This window comes from Engraulis encrasicolus, chromosome 24 (assembly GCF_034702125.1).
Source record: "Engraulis encrasicolus isolate BLACKSEA-1 chromosome 24, IST_EnEncr_1.0, whole genome shotgun sequence".
Lineage (NCBI taxonomy): Eukaryota > Metazoa > Chordata > Actinopteri > Clupeiformes > Engraulidae > Engraulis > Engraulis encrasicolus.
The window spans coordinates 26,820,266-26,839,742 of NC_085880.1; the positions used below are offsets into that span (position 1 = coordinate 26,820,266).

Here is a 19,477-nt window from a genome sequence, read left to right on the forward strand (position 1 = left end):
TGCTTTTAGCCAAAGTGACGTACAATTCAGGACATGAATATTGAATATACATCACTTGCAGGGAAGTACACAGGAAATATACAGAGCAATAGGTACAGAGCATTTAGAGATACCCCTTATTTGGGCCAGCTCAGCAAATAGTGCTGTAAATGAAGCCAGTTTATGTAATACATCAAAAATATAAATTAATGTTCAAATGATTGAAGCATTCCCTTGAGTTTTGATCTTACTCTAACCACCAACAGATCAGAACTGACCATATTTTACTGTGCTCTTCCCTAAACAGCTTTCATGGGTGTGTGTCTGGCCCAGCCTTGGCCCTTTGCCCATTTTAGTCATCCTGATGTTCTATTGGTGTAGTCTCAGTGGTGTAGTCTACGTAGAACGCGGGTATACGGAGTATACCCACTTCTAAATTTCAGGGATTTCAGTATACCCACTTAAAATTGATTGATCCATTGTTTTGAATAGCACAAATATATACAGTATACCCACTTCAAAAAATGCTCAAATATACAGTATACCCACCATAAAAAAGTAGACTACACCACTGTGTAGTCTGTAACCAGAGAATCGTATATGAGAGTGAGATAAAGCAGGCGGGTTCTTTTCCGGTATCCACTTTACGTCGGGTGAACGCCCCTTTAGGAGACCTTCGATTAGGAGACCTTCGGAGTCTTGAGGGAGAGAATAAATGGAGTCCCCTTAGCGCTGTAGATGGCGGTAGCGCACGTCTTGTGCAAACACCACGAAAAGAGAAGAAGAAGGAGGGACAACGCTTCCTTAGCAGACCAAATTTTGAGCACACGCTTTTGCATTGAGTGGGCGTGTTTCGATTCCTCTTATTATATATCCAACCTCTTTGCTGTAACTGTTCCTTGGCTTATATCAACGTGATGCCAAAGCCTGACCAGGGGGTGGAGCTGTAGGGGGGACGAGCAGGGCATTTGCACTGGGGCTCCGGGTCCTTCCGTATTGATAGTGGGGGCCCTATTGTGACCTTGGCAGGCCGTATGGTAGGCCCTATCAGTGTCTTGCCCAGGGGCTCTGTGTGTAATTGTTCTGCCACTGTTTCTGACCTTTGACATGGTCAGTGTGGGGGCAGTTGCATAGACTTATCAGATAGAAGAAGAATACCCAGTTTTTATTACATGTAAACTTTGATAATTGAAAGACAAAAGATGGCTTTACCTATAAGACTAAAAACACTTTTATTATAACATTATAACATACACACACACACAAACACATAGTGGTGGTAAACATCCTTGAACACAGAGAGACGCCTTCAAACATTCTCAAACACACACAGAGGGGGATAGACATTCTCAAGCACACACATAAGAATAATGGCAGACACTCATTCTCTCTTACACTCTCAAACACTGCAATTCATTAAACTTCCCTTAAATTCTTATATTAAAGACCAAATGTCCGTTAAATGGACACTGTGCAGGAAATGGAACTATGCTGCAACTATGCTGCTCATTGAAACTGGGCTGCCTATTGCCAAATTTGATATTTACATGAAAGTTTACAAAGTAATAAACACATATTTTCTAGAATGGTCCAAGTAGAGTCATTTTTTTGCAGCTAAAAATGGCTATTTTTGGAAATTCAAAATGGTGGACCATGGAGAAGATCCCCCTTTTCATGTATGAAAAGTGCAATTTTTCCAGATATAATGAATACTTAGAATTTGATGCTGGTGGTAAGTATTCATGAAAAAGGTAACATTAGTGAATGGGCAGCATGAATTCTGGAAATAAACAACTACAAATCTCACACAGTGTCCCTTTAAAGGTGACTTCCATTCATGTTTTTGCCAAACCTATCTCTTGACAGTTCCAGAACACCTGGTTTTGATATTTCCCATTTTACACAGGGATGTGATCTCTATTCAGTATGACTTTCGATGTGCCTGACAAGATATGTCAAAGTAGGCCCTTGGTTCCTGTGAATGAACTTGTGTTCTTGAAGGTTTCCCTTATTGGTAAAACCTTTATCACATTCATCATGTTTAATAAGCCTCTCCAGTGTGCAATCTCACAGTTACACCACCAGGCTGTGAGAGGGCCTTTCAACACTGAAACAACGGTATGGTTTCTTACCAGTTTGCTTTGTGTGAACGAAAAAATACTATTTTTGTTTGCTTACTATCCAATTACACATTAATTTGGTTACATGATTTTCCTGGCCCTACAATTTTCTGAAGTCACAAGTTTTGGTTGACTGTTAGGTGTGAATATGCATCTGAAAGAGAGGCACTCTGCTTGATTGGGACAAAAGATTGCCTGACCTTTTGTTTTCTTATGACAGCAGTTATCAGTCTATCAGTAAATCTCCCCCCACCCTGGACTTCATCCATTGAAACGAGGAGGACAAGGTGTGTAAACATCTCTTCCAGACTTAAATGGAGTAGTCTAGGCCTTTAATAAGTCAATAAGGAACTACCAAGGTCAGGTAACCACACTTTTTGAAGAAAGAATATAGTTTTTACAATATAGAAGTGAGCTTCACTGGGCACTATGAAGTTTATGTCAGCCATGCAGCTGTTTGTGTAGCCTAAAAGAATGGAGACCCCAATACACTACACACTACATTGGTCTCTTCAGATCACAGGACATGGTTCCAGTGATCCATATCCTTGGTCTCTTCATCTCTCTTGAGACCAAGATAAACACATTTGCTTTAGATGGTGTCAAGCATGTGTGGTGGTAAACAAGTGAGAATTACAAAAAAAGTGTATCCTCTCAATAGCCAAGCATGGTAGTGGGGTTGACATGGTTTGGGGATGCATGAATGCATTGGCAATCTGAAATACACCTAAAAGAAACATGCATGTCAACATGCAATGTGACTACTGAAGCCAATCATGATATTCTCCATAGGATTGCATTCAAATCTCACACCAATCTATTTAAGCCAGGTGCACACTCAAAATGTAAAAGTTCAAGGCAAAGAAAGGTTGAAACGCACACCGATGACCTCCATTTTAATCCCTTTTCATTTCGAGACGATTCGAGCCAACACGGCCCCTTCTCTAGCGGATTTTAATCTGGGGTGTACTCTGAGTACATGTTCAAACATTAATGGCTGTATTTTGTTTTTTTCTGAGTGAACAAAAAATGTAAGTGGTTAAATATGTTAAAAGGTCACTAATAATTGTGTCAAAGTGACATTTCTGTAATGCTTTCCTATATACTGACAAATCTGCAAAAACTGTGAAGGGTGTACTCACTTTCGTGATATACTGTACCTGTTTGATAGAAGCACATTTGAGGGGGTTTCCCCTACTTGGTGGTCTTGTCTTTGGAGCTAATGGTTTATATGTAAATTGAACCATCAGATGTTGGGGCAGGATATTCAGGGGTTGTATTAGGGGTGGGGTTATGTGTGATACATTAGCACACAGAGATCTCCTTGGTAGGACTACATAAAGGAATGTGGGGTCATCACACCATGATGTAAGAAAGGACATCATCTTCCCATGAGTGTTTCTGGTAAGTTCTGGAAATTTTGGTACATGGAGTTTGTACGTTGACTAGTGTGCATTAACTGCCCCAACTTTTGGAAAGCTCCCACTGCTTTGCAGTATTTGGTTGAGTATTGGGCCCTCGGTACGCTTGCTGCAGGATACGCGTGCGCGGTCACGATTGGCGTTAACATGCGTATTTCATGTCAATTTTGCGCGCGTTAGAAACTGCATCCATAGAGCTCTAGCTCTACACGTGCGTTGCGTGCGATATCTTCAAAATCGCTGGGGGTGATACGAAAGAATGCTCAGTTACACGCAAGTGCTTCTGGTGAAAATCACGATGGCGGCAACTTTTCAAGAGCGTGCCATTGCGCTTGTCCAAAATGACAAACATTTGCGATCATACTTCCCTGTTGCACTTTGAAAAAGGAGCGTTCAAATGTAGGATCATTATAAATGTAGGATCATTATAATAGTATATATATTATATATTACTATAATATAATAATTTCCTTCTTGTCCCTCCTAGTCCTTTTTGTTTTGTTTCCCTTTTCAGTCCCAATTTCCGCATCGCAATGCTGCGCTCTCTCTGCCCCCTGGATGACACCGCCAGTATTTTGCGTCTTGGCAGCACTACTGCTTTTAAAGCAAGTAGGCCTACAGCTCCAGGCCATTCATTTGGGGTTTTATTTCTAGTGCGTTAGAATGTCCATACCACCAAAGCACTAAAATGTGGCATGGAAATCTATGGGGTATATTGAAGAGTGAAGTGTGGATATTCAGAAACAAGACAAAACAAACAAGAGCAGCTGACAGCAAAGCATCAAGGATATCTGGGCTTCCATAACTCCCATGCAATGCTTCTGCCATTGACTTCAATATGATGACAGGGATTAAGACAAAGAGAGTCATCCTAACCTTGTACTGAACATTGACATGTAGAAACTACCGAATTTCAACTGATTTGATGTGACCCGAATTTCTTTCTGAAGAAAATTGTGCTTTTATAACAATATTTTAATCATTTGAATTCCTCAATTCATGTTTTTTTTGGTAGTTGGAAGGCCAAAATATGTTTTAAAAAATTAACAAATGAATGCTTGGAATAGTTCAAAATGTGGGCAATGCATCTACAATCCATGAAAGTTAAACATTATTGATGGGATTATGGAAATAAATAAACTTTTTCATGATATTCTAATTATATGGCCAGGATCTCTACACAGTCGTAGAAATAGTGATCACGAAAACATAGTGGCTGACGCACAGGTCTTCTATTAATTCGGCCAAATGAATAACCACTGGTACCAGCGTTTGCTCAGAGTAGCCTACAGCATGTTGTTTGTGGATTTGGGCCTTTTTGGTCTCATCTCAGTTCATTCTGTTCATTACATGTCGTGTCCTGCAATATAGATATGTAGCTTACATCAGCAATTAATCTAATCTACCTAGCACATACATGCGCATACTCCTCCCTCATTGGGGTCAGCTCTATGTTCCCACAGCCCATTGGTCCCACAGCCCATTGGTCATACAGACTATTTTTGCTGCTCCATATTCCCACATTTTAAAGAAATTATTCAAATATAGGCCCTATGTTCCACAACTCCATGTTCCAACATTTCCGAGTAAGCTAAGAGAACATGTCTTTCTCCCCGCGATGGGAGATAGGGCCTACATTTGAATTAATTCTTAGAAATGTAGGAACATGGGCCAGCAGGTATGGGTGTGGGACCAATGGGCTGTGGGACCAATGGGCCTAAAGAATAATGTTAAAAGTACGCTACTTATACAGTGCTTGTGTATTGTAGAGAATGTCAGTACGGAAAGAATTTCCTGGCTATGGCCTGCATTCCCTTATTTGTGTTGATTTGTTTGTGTTCGGTAATGTTTACCTGCACCGACTAAAATATTGTCTTCAACAGGGGACAGGAACGCCAACAGAGAAAAAAACCTTTTCAACATGAAAACACATTTCAACATGGCTACATCAAGCGTCTCAACTATTCAACAGTGTCCCACACCAGACAAAATCAAGGTTGAGGACGTCCCACTTGACTCTTCCACAGCCCCAGACCACGGTGCCACAGAGGTGAACATAAAGGCCGAACCGCTCAAAGACGAAAATGAAGATGACTGGAACTCATTCATGTACCGGTACTCAACCTTTTCAAGGAACACAGAAGACAAATTGGTTCATGTGAAGAGTGAGGCTTTGAATTTAAAACACGAGTCTGACAGTTTTGTGAGTGACCAGGCACCCACACACTCAGTGAGCACCACAGATCAGTATGTCCAGACAAATAGCCAAGACGTGAAATTGGATCATGTTGAAAATGATTCTGAGCAGGATCCCACCCAAACAGATGAAGAAAGTATGGACTCTGCACAGGAGCCTTACCCATCACCCAGAAAAGGGGGTAAATCAAAGCCAAAGAAACATTTTGAATGTGAATATTGTGGACGCACATTTAGCCGAAAAGATAGTTTTACTGTTCACATGTATATCCACACTGGTAAGAACCCATACAGTTGTTCAGTATGTCAGAAGACCTTCTCACGTGCTGACAGTTTAACTGTGCACATGCGGTATCACACCGGAGAGAGGCCTTTTAAATGTGATGAATGTGGCAAAGGCTTTGTCACTATGGGATACCTTCGAGAGCATGAGTTCACGCACACAGGGACCAAACCCTACGCTTGTAAACACTGTGATAAGAGCTTTGCACACAGCAATGATCTTGTCAGACACACCAGGCACCATACTGGGGACAGGCCGTACCCCTGTCCAAAATGTGACATGGCCTTCAGGCGTCTTGAGACTCGGCAGAAACATATTTCCCGAAAACATGAACGCAAATGAAGAGTTCAGATGCAAAACCCCCTAAGTGCCTTTCCAGAAACATTTCATAATTCATTTGTATTTAATACTAATCTGTCAAAATTGCATATTTTTTATTTTATTTATGTAATTTAAATATTTATGATGTATTATCAAGTACTTGAATTTAAACAAAACCAACAAAGGGGTTCCCTAAAAATATAAAAGTGCAGGTCTTCGGAATTGGAGTTAGGGGGTTTTGCATATGAACTCTTCAAATATTTTTAATTCTCCTGCTCCATCTGTGGAATGGTCTGCAAATCTGAAGGAACTTTATCGAGGCATGTCAGAATGACCTGTGGTAAGAAGATGCACTAGCCTGCCTGGTAGGTGCAGTAATGTTGAAGGTATGGTTTTTATTTTTTGCTGTCTTGACCACAGTGAGACTGTAATCTGCAACCTGTCAAATTGGAAACCTTTTGTTCTTCCTTTATGTTGCACCAGGGATGTGCAAACAACCCCAGGTGAAACAACCCCAGTTCTTAGTTGAATTTTGTTGATCTTGTCTGTTGTAATTATTCGTCATCATTATTGTACACTGGTACATTAGCTGCCAAAATCGTACATTTGTGCATTTCTTTTATTTTTTTATTGCATTAAATTCATTCAGTTTGTGTCATATTGTAAATAAACGCTGACTTTGAGTTTGAATGTTCTGTATATATTATTAGTAGATATACAGTGACGGGAATAAGTTAGTACACCCTTATGAATTTTAGGGTAAGTAAGTACACCTTTGTATTCAATAGGTGGCTGACCCTCCTTTAGCTGCAATAATGATCAGATGGACGAAACGATCAGGATGATTCTTGTAGTAACCTTCCCTCTACAAAACTGCAGCACTTCAGCAAGGTGCCTGGGATATCAGGAGTGAATAGCTTTCTTTAAAATGACTATTAATGATGTCGAGCCTTGCATCATGAGGCCGGAGGTCACAGAACAGGATGAGAGGAAGACGTCTGACTTGCACCCCGAGACACACTTCAGCCCTCCAAGTTAGACATGATACCTTGTCCAGTAGCAGGCTACATTTTTCTGTAACATTCTTCTCACCCTGCTGCAGATGATGTCATGGTGGCATGGCTAGACTGGGACCACAAACAAGCCCAGGCTTTTGTTGTTGTTGCATAGGCCAACCCTTCACCCCCACCCCCATACTAGTGCAATTAGGATGGCCTCAGTCCACTATAGTATATTACGGATGCACCGATAGGCCTCCCCATCTAAATTTTGGTCCAGTCTCCAACAGAAAATTTGAAACAAAAAACAACCAAACTAACGCATCGGCCCCTGGTGACTGTCGGCCCACCGGGAAAATGCCCTGTATGCCAGATTACCAGTCCAGCCCTGCATGGTGGTCTTATAATAGGGATGACCCACTGGACAAAAAAAGCCCTTTTTGAAAGTTCCATTTTGGATTTTTTTTCCCCCTCACAATACAGTGGTCCATGTTGACATGATCATCTATGGTACAAATGTTTGACTATCAAAAGCATGTTACATTTCGCCGATATAATAGCCTCTTCAAGGGTGGGGAACCTTTTTCATTTGAGAGTCCACTTCAAATTCCTATAAGGGCCGTAAAAGTCCTCCAAGGGCCGTACTATGAACACAAACCAGGATTTCCCTGTGCACTTTAGGCCTATATTGAAGGCAGACACATTTAAAACGGACTGCACCTTCTCTAGGCTCCCTGAATATAACTTAATTGTATTGCAAATGTAATTTACAAAAATACGTTATATTTCATGTGAAGCTGCATTACATTAAAATTATTTCAGGGGCTGCATAAAATGGCCTCAAGGGCCATAAACAGCCCTCGAGACACATTCTCCACCCCTGCTCTATATCCTTGTAAGGCAGCTGGAAGTACATGCCCCCCCTCCCCACCTTAAGTACCTGATTCTGTGCAGGGACATTTATAGCACCAAATTATGGGTCCTATATGGACCCAGCTCTAATGGACCTAAATCCTAAGATTTGTCCAAAAAAAAAAGAAATAAAAAAACAAATCAGTCTCACTTCAGCCTCCTATTTCGACGTCCCAGATTCTGTGCATATTATGTATCTGTTGACCTTGAGCTAATTTTTTTCATGCTTCCGGAAAGTTTTGTATCAATTGTATCACCAGTTTCTGGGTAATGCTGCTAATAAACACACAGCCAGACTGACTGACAAATAATCTAGCCAAGCTAAAATAATACGCTGTATGCAGTATAATAAACAAAGAGAATGTATGTTTATTTTAAACAATTGTATGATTAGTGTGTGTATGATGTTAGTTATTAGGTGGTATATATGTAGAGTAGAGTAGAGTAGACTTTTATTGTCACTATACAAATATAGCGAGATTGTGTTTAGTAGCAACCCACAAATGCCCACAAAATAAAAGATTAAACAGTAAATAAATAATATATAAAAATCCATGTGCATCTCACAGTATCGATAGTCCTGAAGTATTGAGGGGGGGTAGGTGACGTATTGCGTTCAAGAGTCTAATGGCAGTTGGATAAAAGCTGTCCTTCATTCTCGTAGTGCGGGCACGCAGAGTCCTAAAGCGCCTGCCAGATGGTAGCATGGTGAAGAGCCTGTGACCAGGGTGTGTGTGATCTTTAAGGATGTTTAATGCTCTGTTTGTGCAGCGTGTATGGTGGATCTCCTCAAGTGTGGGTAGTTGGCACCCAATGATTCTCTCTGCTGTTTTAATGATGCGCTGTAACATCTTCTTGTTGTCGTGTGTGCAGCTGGTGTACCAAGATGTAATGCTGTATGTAATTACTGATTCAATTGTACACCTGTAGAAGTTAGTGAGCAGATCTCGTGGTAGCTGGGCCTTCTTTAGAGTGCGAAGGAAATATAGCCTTTGGGATCCCTTTTTAGCCATTGCAGAGGTGTTGGCGCTCCATGACAAGTCCTCGCTGATGTGCACACCCAGGAATCTGAAGCTCTGTACAACCTCCACTGGCTCCCCTCCGATGTTGATGGGTTGGTGGTAGTGGTTGCCCTGGCCACACCGCCTGAAGTCCAGGATCACCTCCTTCGTTTTCTTGGAGTTCAGGGCCAGGTTGTTGTCTTGGCTCCAGCGTGCCAGCTGCTCCACCTCCTCTCTGTAGGCCGTCTTGTTGTTGTCAGAGATCAGGCCAATCACGGTTGTGTCGTCAGCAAATTTAATGATGGTGTTTGTGCTGTGCTTAGGATCACAGTCATGAGTGAAGAGGGAGTACAAAAAAGGGCTCAACACACATCCCTGCGGCGCGCCTGTATTTAGGGTGATGGGTCTTGAAAGATGTTTTCCCATGCGTACAGACTGAGGTCTGTTACTGAGGAAGTCCAGTATCCATCTGCAGACATGGGGACTGAAGCTGAGGTTGTACAGCTTAGTGGCCAGCTTGATAGGGGGAATGGTGTTAAAAGCGGAGCTGTAGTCAATGAACAGCATTCGCACATAGCTGTTTGGTTTCTCCAGGTGTGAGAGGGCAGTGTGAATGGCCAATGAAATGCCATCCTCTGTAGATCTATTCGCCCTGTAGGCAAATTGATGCGGGTCGAGGGATGGTGGAGTGATGGACTTGAGGTGTGCTAGCACCAGTCTTTCAAAGCATTTCATCACAATAGGTGTGAGCGCTACAGGGCGGTAGTCATTGAGACTTGATGGCCGCCTGCTTGGGAACAGGAACGATGGTACTGGTTTTCAGACAAATGGGGACTGCAGCTTGTTCTAGGGAGATGTTAAATATGCAGGTAAAGACTGCACTTAGTTGGCCTGCACAGTGCTTTAGGACCTTCCCAGGGACCCCGTCGGGTCCTGGTGCTTTGTGAGGGTTAATGCTGTTGAGGGCTCGCCGAACCTCGTGCTCGCTTAACACCAGGCCTACATGTGGGGCATTGTCTATCAGTTCAGTGGGGGAGTGAGGGATGGGTCCCTCATCGAACCGTGCAAAAAAGTTGTTGAGGTCATCCGGGAGAGTTGATTTGTGAGAGCTGGGCAGACAGGGGTTTGTGCTCTTGTAGTTGGTGTAGGATGTAATGCCCTGCCACATACGTCTGGGATCAGAGTTCACAATGTGCTGTTCTATTTTTGCTTTATAGGAGTGTTTAGCTTCCTTGATGCCCCTCTTCAAGTTGGCCCTGGCTATGGTGTAATTTGATAGATCACCAGAGTGAAACGCATCGTCTCTAATTGCCAGCAGGTTCTGGACTTGACTGTTCATCCAGGGCTTGCGGTTTGGAAATGTGTAAATGGTCTTGTGGATGGTGACATTATCAACACAGAAGTTAATATAGTCCAGAACCGTAGATGCATATGTAGTCTTATAGTTACTAGTAGGAATGTGAGGCATAGTCTACGTTAAGTACACGTGTACTGGTACTTTAATGCAGTAGTAGAAAAAGACCAGCTACGTGAATATAGTGAGTGATTCTACGATTCCCCTACGCTTTTGGCAAAAGCAAAATGTCAATTATCAGTATTTTTTTTCAACTAAATGACCTAGATGTTTACATAGTGTATATATTTAAGTTTCCAAACAAACAAATTGCCAAGCTTAATCTTAAATCATTTGATAAATACTCTAATGAAAGCGAACATTTGCTTAATTATTTTGTCAAGAGTGTTATGGACAAATACTATGTCATTTCAAACATATATAAAAATACTACAGAGTTGAAACAATATATGTTTGAAAGTGCTTATGTCCCTTAGCAGTAATGTTGTCATTAATCTGTGCAACTGATATAGAAAATGTGATTGTTGAGCTTCATAAGTAGGATTTTATGAGTCACTGTGATACAGACTGACACATTTTTCATCATAAATCCCTGTAACGTCTGATTTGAATATAGTCACCCTCCTTACACAAGACTTCCTTCTCCAGAGATAATCCCTAGTGTATGTTCATAGGATTTTTCCAACACATAAGGGATCAATAGCGCAAAAACACTTTCAAAACAGTCAACCGTGTTACTCAACTGTGTTACGGTCAACAGTGCAGGGGAACAAGTCGGCACTTTTTTAGGAGAAAAAAAACAGAGCAGACAAACCCATCTCCCTAGAACACAAATTATTTTGTTTGTTTTTCTGTCAATATGGATATAAATTGGCAAAAACATACTCCTCCTCAACTGTCATCAGTGTTGCCAGATTGGGCTGGTTCCCGCCAAATTGGGCTGCTTAGGATGGCCGTGTGCGGGTAAAAATGGCATCTATCAGAAAAACCTTCCCACTGCCATATAAATCAATAGAATTGAGCGGGTTTTTAGGGCGGATTTTGATCATTTTTTGGGCTGGAAATCATCAGCCTCATCTGGCAACCCTGACTGTCATACTTAATTGTAACACCATTGACGGTAACACCGTTGACATTTCAGCCATTTTTATGGTGTTGTGCTAACTGAGGACCTCAGAAGTTCCACCACAACACCTTAATCAATTCATGTATCTGTATGCTTTATCTGTGTTTTTCTACATGTGATTTCTAATTCAGATTCTTATGAATATGTTGATAACACAGTTGACAGGCAATTTTCCCGCTATGAGAACATGAAAAAGAATGGATTAAATTATGGAAGGATGGAGCTTAAATGTACCAAAAAGTCTTCCCGTATCCTGCCAAAGAGGTTATGACATCACGTGATGTTATTCGTATGGCCTAAGACCAAACCATTACTGATTTATAGAGGAGGTTTCAGACCGTGACACGGTTAACACAGTTTTCATGGACACACACAAAATGGCAAATTTCATGTATAATGGAAAGGACAGTGGTCTTTCTGACAGTTTTGTCATATTGTGATGATTACTGTGAATCAACATTTGCAATCGTCTTGGGCAAAACAAGTTTCTTTACATGCTAATATGAAGACTGAATCTGACATTTGGAAAACAGGACGGCATGAAAACGCCCAAAACCAGTATTAAATATTCATTCTTGCTGAGGGAAATAATGCTATGTCTACACTTTCTGTATTATATGAAAGATAAATGTTTTCTAATGTCCAAAACATCATTGGATGCAGTTAATAGTTAGTGGAATTGCCAAATAAATTCCACGGACTTAAAAGTGTAGGTGAATTAGAGAATCACTCATAGACCCATTTCAAACGCAGTTTATAGTGGAGTGTGCAAAATACTGGTATACTGTACGAGAAGGGAGAATGAAGATATCGCTCGCAACACAACACAGAGGCTGTGGGTGTCCTTTGTCCTGAGCGACAAGTTACTTCAGTTGTTCTACCCACAATACAATTATACCCAAGTCACCTAAAGCCTCATCTGGCCACACCACTCAGGCATTCCTGCAGCTTGATGAATGAATGAATGAATGAATGAATGAATGAATGAATGAATGCAACAGGATAGATACATAGATATAAACTTTATTTATCCCCATGGGGGGATATGTGTTCCAGGTTACTCTACAGGCTAGATAAAATACTTCAAATAAAAACAAGATTAGATTAAAAAAATAAAATAAAAGTAAGAGTGAACACTACGCATAAAAGTCAATGTCTTTGTCTTTAATTTGATTAAGACGTCAAAAAGTAAAGATAACAACAACATGTCTGTCTATTCGTGTTTATTCTTCTTACAGATAGATGTGACATGCCTCCTGAAATGTCCTTCCTTTTTGAAGGGCTTACCGCAGCTGGGGCAAGAGAATGAAGATATGCGTTCATGTTTTCGGAAAACGTGTTTCTGTAGAGTCTCAAGGCGCTTGAAGGTCATGTAGCAGTTTGAACAGGGATACGGCCTTTGGCCATTGTGTTTCCTGTTATGTCTGACAAAATCATTCTGGTATGAAAACCTCATATCACAGTGTTCACAAGCAAAGGGTTTGGTCCTGTGGTTCCTCATGTGTCTGACAAGAAAACTGCGGTGTGCAAAGCTCCTATCACATTGTTCACAAGCATAGGGTTTGGTCCCTGTGTGAGTGGACTCATGTTCTCGAAGGTATCGCATAGTGACAAAGCCTTCGCCACATTCATCACATTTAAAAGGCCGCTCTCCTGTGTGATACCGCATGTGTACAGCTAGATGATCAGCTCGTGAGAAGGTCTTCTGACATACTGAGCAACTGTATGGGTACTTACCAGAGTGGATATACATGTGAAAAGTAAAACTATCTTTTCGACTAAATATGTGCCCACATTGTTCACATTCAAATACTTTCTTTGGCTTTGATTTTCCCCCTTTTCTGGGTGATGGGTAAGGCTCCTGGGCAGAGTCCATACTTTCTTCATCTGTTTGGATGGGATCCTGCTCAGAATCATTTTCAACATGATCCACATTTAGTTTCAAATCTTTACCATTTGTCTGGACACACTGTTCATTGGTGTTAGCTGAGTGTGTGGGTGAGTGGCAACTCACTGAACTGTATGACTCATATTTCAAACTTAAAGTCTCCCTCTTCATGTGAAACGACTCGCCCTCCAGGTCTCCTGAAGATGTGGCATACATGAATGTGTCCCAATCATCATCTTCATCTTTGACCGGTTCAGTCTTCATCTGCGGCCCTGTGGTGCCATGGCCAGTTGCTGGAGAGTTAACTGGGACGTCCTCAAACTCTGCCTTGATTCTGTCTGGTGCAGAAGATTGTTTAGGTAAGCTTGATGCAGCCATGTTTAATTTGGGTCCCCTGTTGAAGACAAACATGTTAGCAATGGAGGGAAAGCAAATGCAATTACATCTGCAATGACTCAAAAACAGTTTTTATGATTGATATTGCATTAATGAGCTACCGATTTTTGCTGACTCATATTCAAGATTTGACCAATACTGACCACTCTTCATGTAGCCTAGGCCTATTCAGTCATGTGTTGCATGTTTTTCCCCCCAAGTAGGCTATAGCACTGAAGGTGAATTTCAATGATCAAAAGACCAATTTCTATGTTACCTTGAAGAAGATAAATAGGCTACAAGATCCTCCAATGATGTCATCAAGAGGGAAATAAATGGTCTCCAGTCATAAAGAGATAGAACCGTTTCTGATATCATTAATCATCTCCAAATGTATCTGCCATTGTGAAAGCAATGAAAGAGTGGAACTAATGTAGCGATTTATAGGCTACCCATCACCATTGTGTTGTGAGCACACTTTTATCTTCACTGGCCTTGGCACCATTGCCCTGTAGCATGGACTTACACTTTGTAGAAGACAATTATTGTGATCTGGCAACTTAAGAAAAAAAATCTTCCAGTGGCAACAACTGTTTTGGTCTGCGATTGTTGTTCCCATGTTTATCTTTCTGCAAGTCTATTCTCAAGTCGAAAGTACCACCATTTACAAAAGCAAAAACAAGGCTGAAAGGCAAGTGAATCTCCCCTTTGTTTCATTAAAACTTACCAGAAAGGTTGGACTATGTTTTCTTCAACAAATCTCAGTTAGTGAAGCCCACAACTTGTCTGCTGTGCTTTGATTTTTTTCAATGCAATATCTCCTCAGCAGGATCACATTCAGAAAGGTGACAGCTACAGTGCACTGCTTCCATAAATCACAGATAAGTGTCAGGTGAGGCGTTTCTGGCCCGCCCAGCAGGCGGAGTAGCCTATGCGGAGGGAGAAAGAAGCTGCTTCGAATGAATGGCAGCATTAGCAAAGATATCAACTCTCATTTATCATTGTTAGAGTGCATCCAAAAATTACTCAGGTGATATTGTTTTCATTTGATCAATGGAAAAGAGACATTCAAATGATAGCTTTCAAAGGTGTTGCTTTCTTAATAGCCTATACACTATTCAGTTCCCATTCCATTCAAGCAAGATACTCAGTTTCAATCAACACGTCTCTCAGGTTTATTGAGATGCAATTGCATTCACTAAAACTATCGTTGGTGGTCACGTAATTAAATTGATAGGCCAGGCCTAGGTGGTGTATGCTAGTATATCTCATAAGTGGCCTACATCATTATACGGCCTTCATGGTCAATTGTTTCTTATTACAGGTAGTGACGTGGTTTACTAAAGGTCCGTTATCTGGGTCGCTGACAGCTTTGGCCAGGCCCAGGACAAAGTCACCTGAAAGGGCCCCCCACCCAATACATACAATGTAATGAGAACCCAATTCTGGGCCCTCCCACTCTCCCTGGGCCCAGGACAACTGTCCCCTTTGTCCCCCCTCTGTCAGCTTCCCTGCCTGTATGGACCCAGCTTCAATGTACTCTCCAACCCTGTCTTTAATATGTAAAACAAAACAAATCAGTCCCACTCCACCCTTCTATTTCGACGCCCCAGATTCTGTGCATATTACTGTAGGCTATGTACAGTGCCCTCCATTATTATTGGCACCCCTGGTTGAGATGTGTTTTTTAGCTTCCAATTATTATTATTTTTTTCTAAATAATATGGGACCTTAATGGAAAAAAAATCCAACCTTCAATACAAGTGCATTTATTCAGTGGGGAAAAAATCCCACATAAAGAAATAATTATTTGACATCAAATAATGTGTGTCACAATTATTAGCACCCCTGGTGTTAATATTTTGTACAACCCCCTTTTGCCAACAAAACAGCACCTAATCTTCTCCTATAATGTTTCACAAGATGGGAAAAGACAGAAAGAGGGATCTTCAGCCATTCCTCTTTGCAGAATCTCTCTAAATCATCCAGAGACCTGGGTCCTCTCCTCTGTACTCTCCTCTTCAGCTCACCCCACAGGTTCTCAATGGGGTTGAGGTCTGGGGACTGAGATGGCCATGGGAGGAGCTTGATTTTGTGTCTGGTGAACCATTTCTGTGTAGATTTGGCCATATGTTTAGGGTCATTGTCTTGCTGAAAGACCCAGTGACGACCCATCTTCAGCTTTCGGGCAGAGGGCAACAGATTTTGATTTAAAATGTCCTGGTATTTCAAAGCATTCATGATGCCATGCACTCTAACAAGGTTCCCAGGGCCTTTGGAAGCGAAACAGCCCCACAGCATCACTGACCCACCCCCATACTTCACAGTGGGTATGAGGTGCTTTTCAGCATGCGCATCATTCGTGGTACGCCAGACCCACTTAGAGTGTTTGTTGCCAAAAAGCTCAATCTTGGGCCGTGTCTCAAATCACGCACTTGTGCACTTCGGGCACTGTTTTTCAGTGCTTAGGGTGCTCACGCTGAAAATTTCAGTTGAGCCAGTGCACTGAAAGTGCCAGGATGATCCCCTAACAATGGTGGAAAAATGCAGTGCTTGAATGATGGACACTGCACGCACTAAACTGCGGCCATGTTGACAATGACGGGGAGGAAATGTAGAATTCAGTTCAGTAGAAGAGTTTGGTCAACAGTCTCCTAATTCTGTAAGTAATGTTGATGGTACACAAACCTTTTCATGCCAACCAAAGTATTGTATGTGTGATTGTTGTCTTTTGGTGTGAAGGAAATGGAAATACAAGCACCAGATGCTGTGCATTGTAAACAGTAGCCAACTCATATTTTGGCAAGCTAATGCCATGCTCAGCCATCACTTCCAGCGAGGGCACAGTGCATAGTGCTCAGATTTTTCCACGACACTATGCACTACAGACCTCAGTGCACTGTGTGCACTGTGCACTGGCTGTCAGTGCACTGACATAAGTGCATGATTTGAGACATAGCCATAGTCTCATCTGACCAAAGCACACGGTCCCAGTTGAGGCCCCAATACCGCTTGGCGAACTCCAGACATTTGCGTTTATGATTGTGAGTGAGGAAAGGTTTTCTCCGTGCATACCTTCCAAACAGCTTGTTGGTGTGTAGACAGCGCCTGATGGTTGATTTGGAGACTTTGTGACCCCAGGATGCTACCATTTGTTGTAATTCTGTAACAGTGAGCTTTGGAGATCTTTTGATTTCTCTTACCATCCTCCTCACTGTGCGTGGTGGCAAAAGAAACTTGGGTCCTCGTCTAGGCTTGTTTACCACTGTTCCAGTGTTTTGAACTTCTTAATTATTCATCTCACAGTGGATATGGGCAGCTGCAGTTGAGTGGCAATCTTCTTGTAGCCTCTGCCTGACCTGTGAAGGTCGACGCACATCTGCCTCACTTGTATGCTGTGTTCCTTTGTCTTTCCCATGTTTAAGAGTGGATAAGAGAAATGGCCTCGGTGTCACGTCATATTTATACCCCAGGGAAACAGGAAGTGATGAATTACTAACTAAATGTTCCTACATACTCTGGTAAACTTTGTAAACTACTGTAGAAATGCCAGAAATGCTTCAATTATATTTCTTTCCTGGGAATTGTTAAGGGTGCCAATCATTGTGGAACAGGTGATTTAATGAAAAACAATTATTTTTCAGTCAGGGATTTTTTTATTTTCTTACAATTCATTTGAGTTGAAGGCTACATTTTCCTACAATTTTCAGTGTGACAGTATTCTTCTGCAATAAACACTGAATTTATTTTAAGGCTTTTAACACATCTCAACCAGGGGTGCCAATAATTATGGAGGGCACTGTATCTGTTGACCTTGAGCTCATTTTACCCATGTTTCCTGAAAGTTTTGTATCAATCTTATCACCAGTTTCTGAGTTATGCTGCTGATAAACACACAGCCAGACTGACTGACAAATCATCTAACTAAAGTAGTATAATGAACAAAGAGAATTTAAGTTTATTTTAAACGATTGTATGATTATTTAGTGTATTTGGGTATGATAGGCGGCTTAGTAATAGTAATCCAGGTGTTCCTGCACAGTCCGCCACTCTGGGCTCGAACCCACCTCCTCATAGTCAGCGCATCAGTTCGGGTATGAGAGTCACAGCACGTTACCGCTGAGCTAAAAGACTGTATGAGGCTTTGGGAGGGACGTTTACAAATGTTCCACGCCACACTCACCTAGTTGGCCTCCATGGCACTCATCCCCCTAAACCTCACTCCCATCCGGGTCACAGCACCAGTTTAACTGAGGTGTTCCTGCGCAGTCCGCCACTCCGCCACTCGAACCCGCTACCTCCTTGTAAACGCTCCAGTTCGGGTATGGGAGGCACAGCACTATACAGCTGAGTTAAAGGACCAGTCCAATAGTTCAGCGGTACGATACAGTATAAGGCTTCAGGAGGGAGGTTTACTGATGTTCCACGCCACACTCTACTAATTGGCCTCCATTACACATACAGTATGTAAGCGTAGGAATGCGAGGCATACGTAAAGTAGCCTACGTACTTGTCTTGTACTACTAGTACTTTAGTAGCAGAAAAAACAGCTATGTGAGCTGTTACATACCATTTCTGATACTAAACATTCTAAACAAGTCACCTAAAGCTTTATCTGGCCACATCACTCCGGCAATCCTGCAGCTTGGACAAAGAAATGTAACAGAATAGATAGATGTAGACATAAACTTTATTATCCCCAAGTGGAAATTCATGTTTCAGGTTACTCTGTATAGATAAAAAATAGATAAAAAGGAGAAAGAAAAATAAGAGTAGATTAAATAAATAAAGAGTGAACACTAGACAGAAAGTCAATGTATTTGTTTTAATTGGATTAAGACGTCAAAGTAAAGACAATAACAACTCATTACTGCACCTGCCAGTCTATTCATGCTTATTCTTTTTACAGATAGATTTGATATGCCTCCTGAAATGTCCTTCATTTTTGAAGGACTTTTCACAGTTGGGGCAAGAGAATGAAGATATGCGTTCATGTTTTCGGAAAACGTGTTTCTGTAGAGTCTCAAGACGCTTGAAGGTCATGTAGCAGTTTGAACAGGGATACGGCCTTTGGTCATTGTGTTTCCTGTTATGTCTGACAAGATCATTACGGTGTGAAAACCTCCTTCCACAGTGTTCACACGCATAGGGTTTGGTCCCTTTGTGAGTGAACTCATGCTCTCGAAGGTAACCCCTAGTGACAAAGCCTTTACCACATTCATCACATTTAAAAGGCCTCTCTCCGGTGTGATACCGCATGTGCACAACCAGACCATCAGCACGTGAGAAGGTCTTCTGACATACTGAACAACTGTATGGGTTCTTACCAGTGTGGATATACATGTGAACAGTAAAACTATCTTTTCGGCTAAATGTGCGTCCACAATATTCACATTCAAAATGTTTCTTTGGCTTTGATTTACCCCCTTTTCTGGGTGATGGGTAAGGCTCCTGTACAGAGTCCATACTTTCTTCATCTGTTTGGATGGGATCATGCTCAGAA

At 41.6% G+C, this 19,477-nt stretch overlaps 2 protein-coding genes across 2 annotated transcripts; one reads left to right on the top strand and one right to left on the bottom strand.

Annotated features, from left to right (window-relative positions):
• The first annotated feature begins 3,418 nt into the window (after positions 1-3,418).
• Positions 3,419-7,010, top strand: LOC134440887 (zinc finger protein 182-like). Its single transcript, XM_063191042.1, has 2 exons — positions 3,419-3,503; positions 5,404-7,010. Exons 1-2 carry the CDS (start codon positions 3,491-3,493, stop codon positions 6,339-6,341), a joined length of 951 nt encoding a protein of 316 aa, XP_063047112.1. The 5' UTR covers positions 3,419-3,490; the 3' UTR covers positions 6,342-7,010.
• A 5,909-nt stretch (positions 7,011-12,919) lies between these two features.
• LOC134440975 (gastrula zinc finger protein XlCGF17.1-like) lies at positions 12,920-14,949 on the bottom strand. Its single transcript, XM_063191147.1, has 2 exons — positions 14,702-14,949; positions 12,920-13,993 (listed from the first exon to the last, which is right to left on the bottom strand). The coding sequence occupies exon 2, from the start codon at positions 13,975-13,977 to the stop codon at positions 12,925-12,927; it is 1,053 nt and encodes a 350-aa protein (XP_063047217.1). The 5' UTR covers positions 13,978-13,993; positions 14,702-14,949; the 3' UTR covers positions 12,920-12,924.
• Between the last annotated feature and the right edge of the window lie 4,528 nt (positions 14,950-19,477).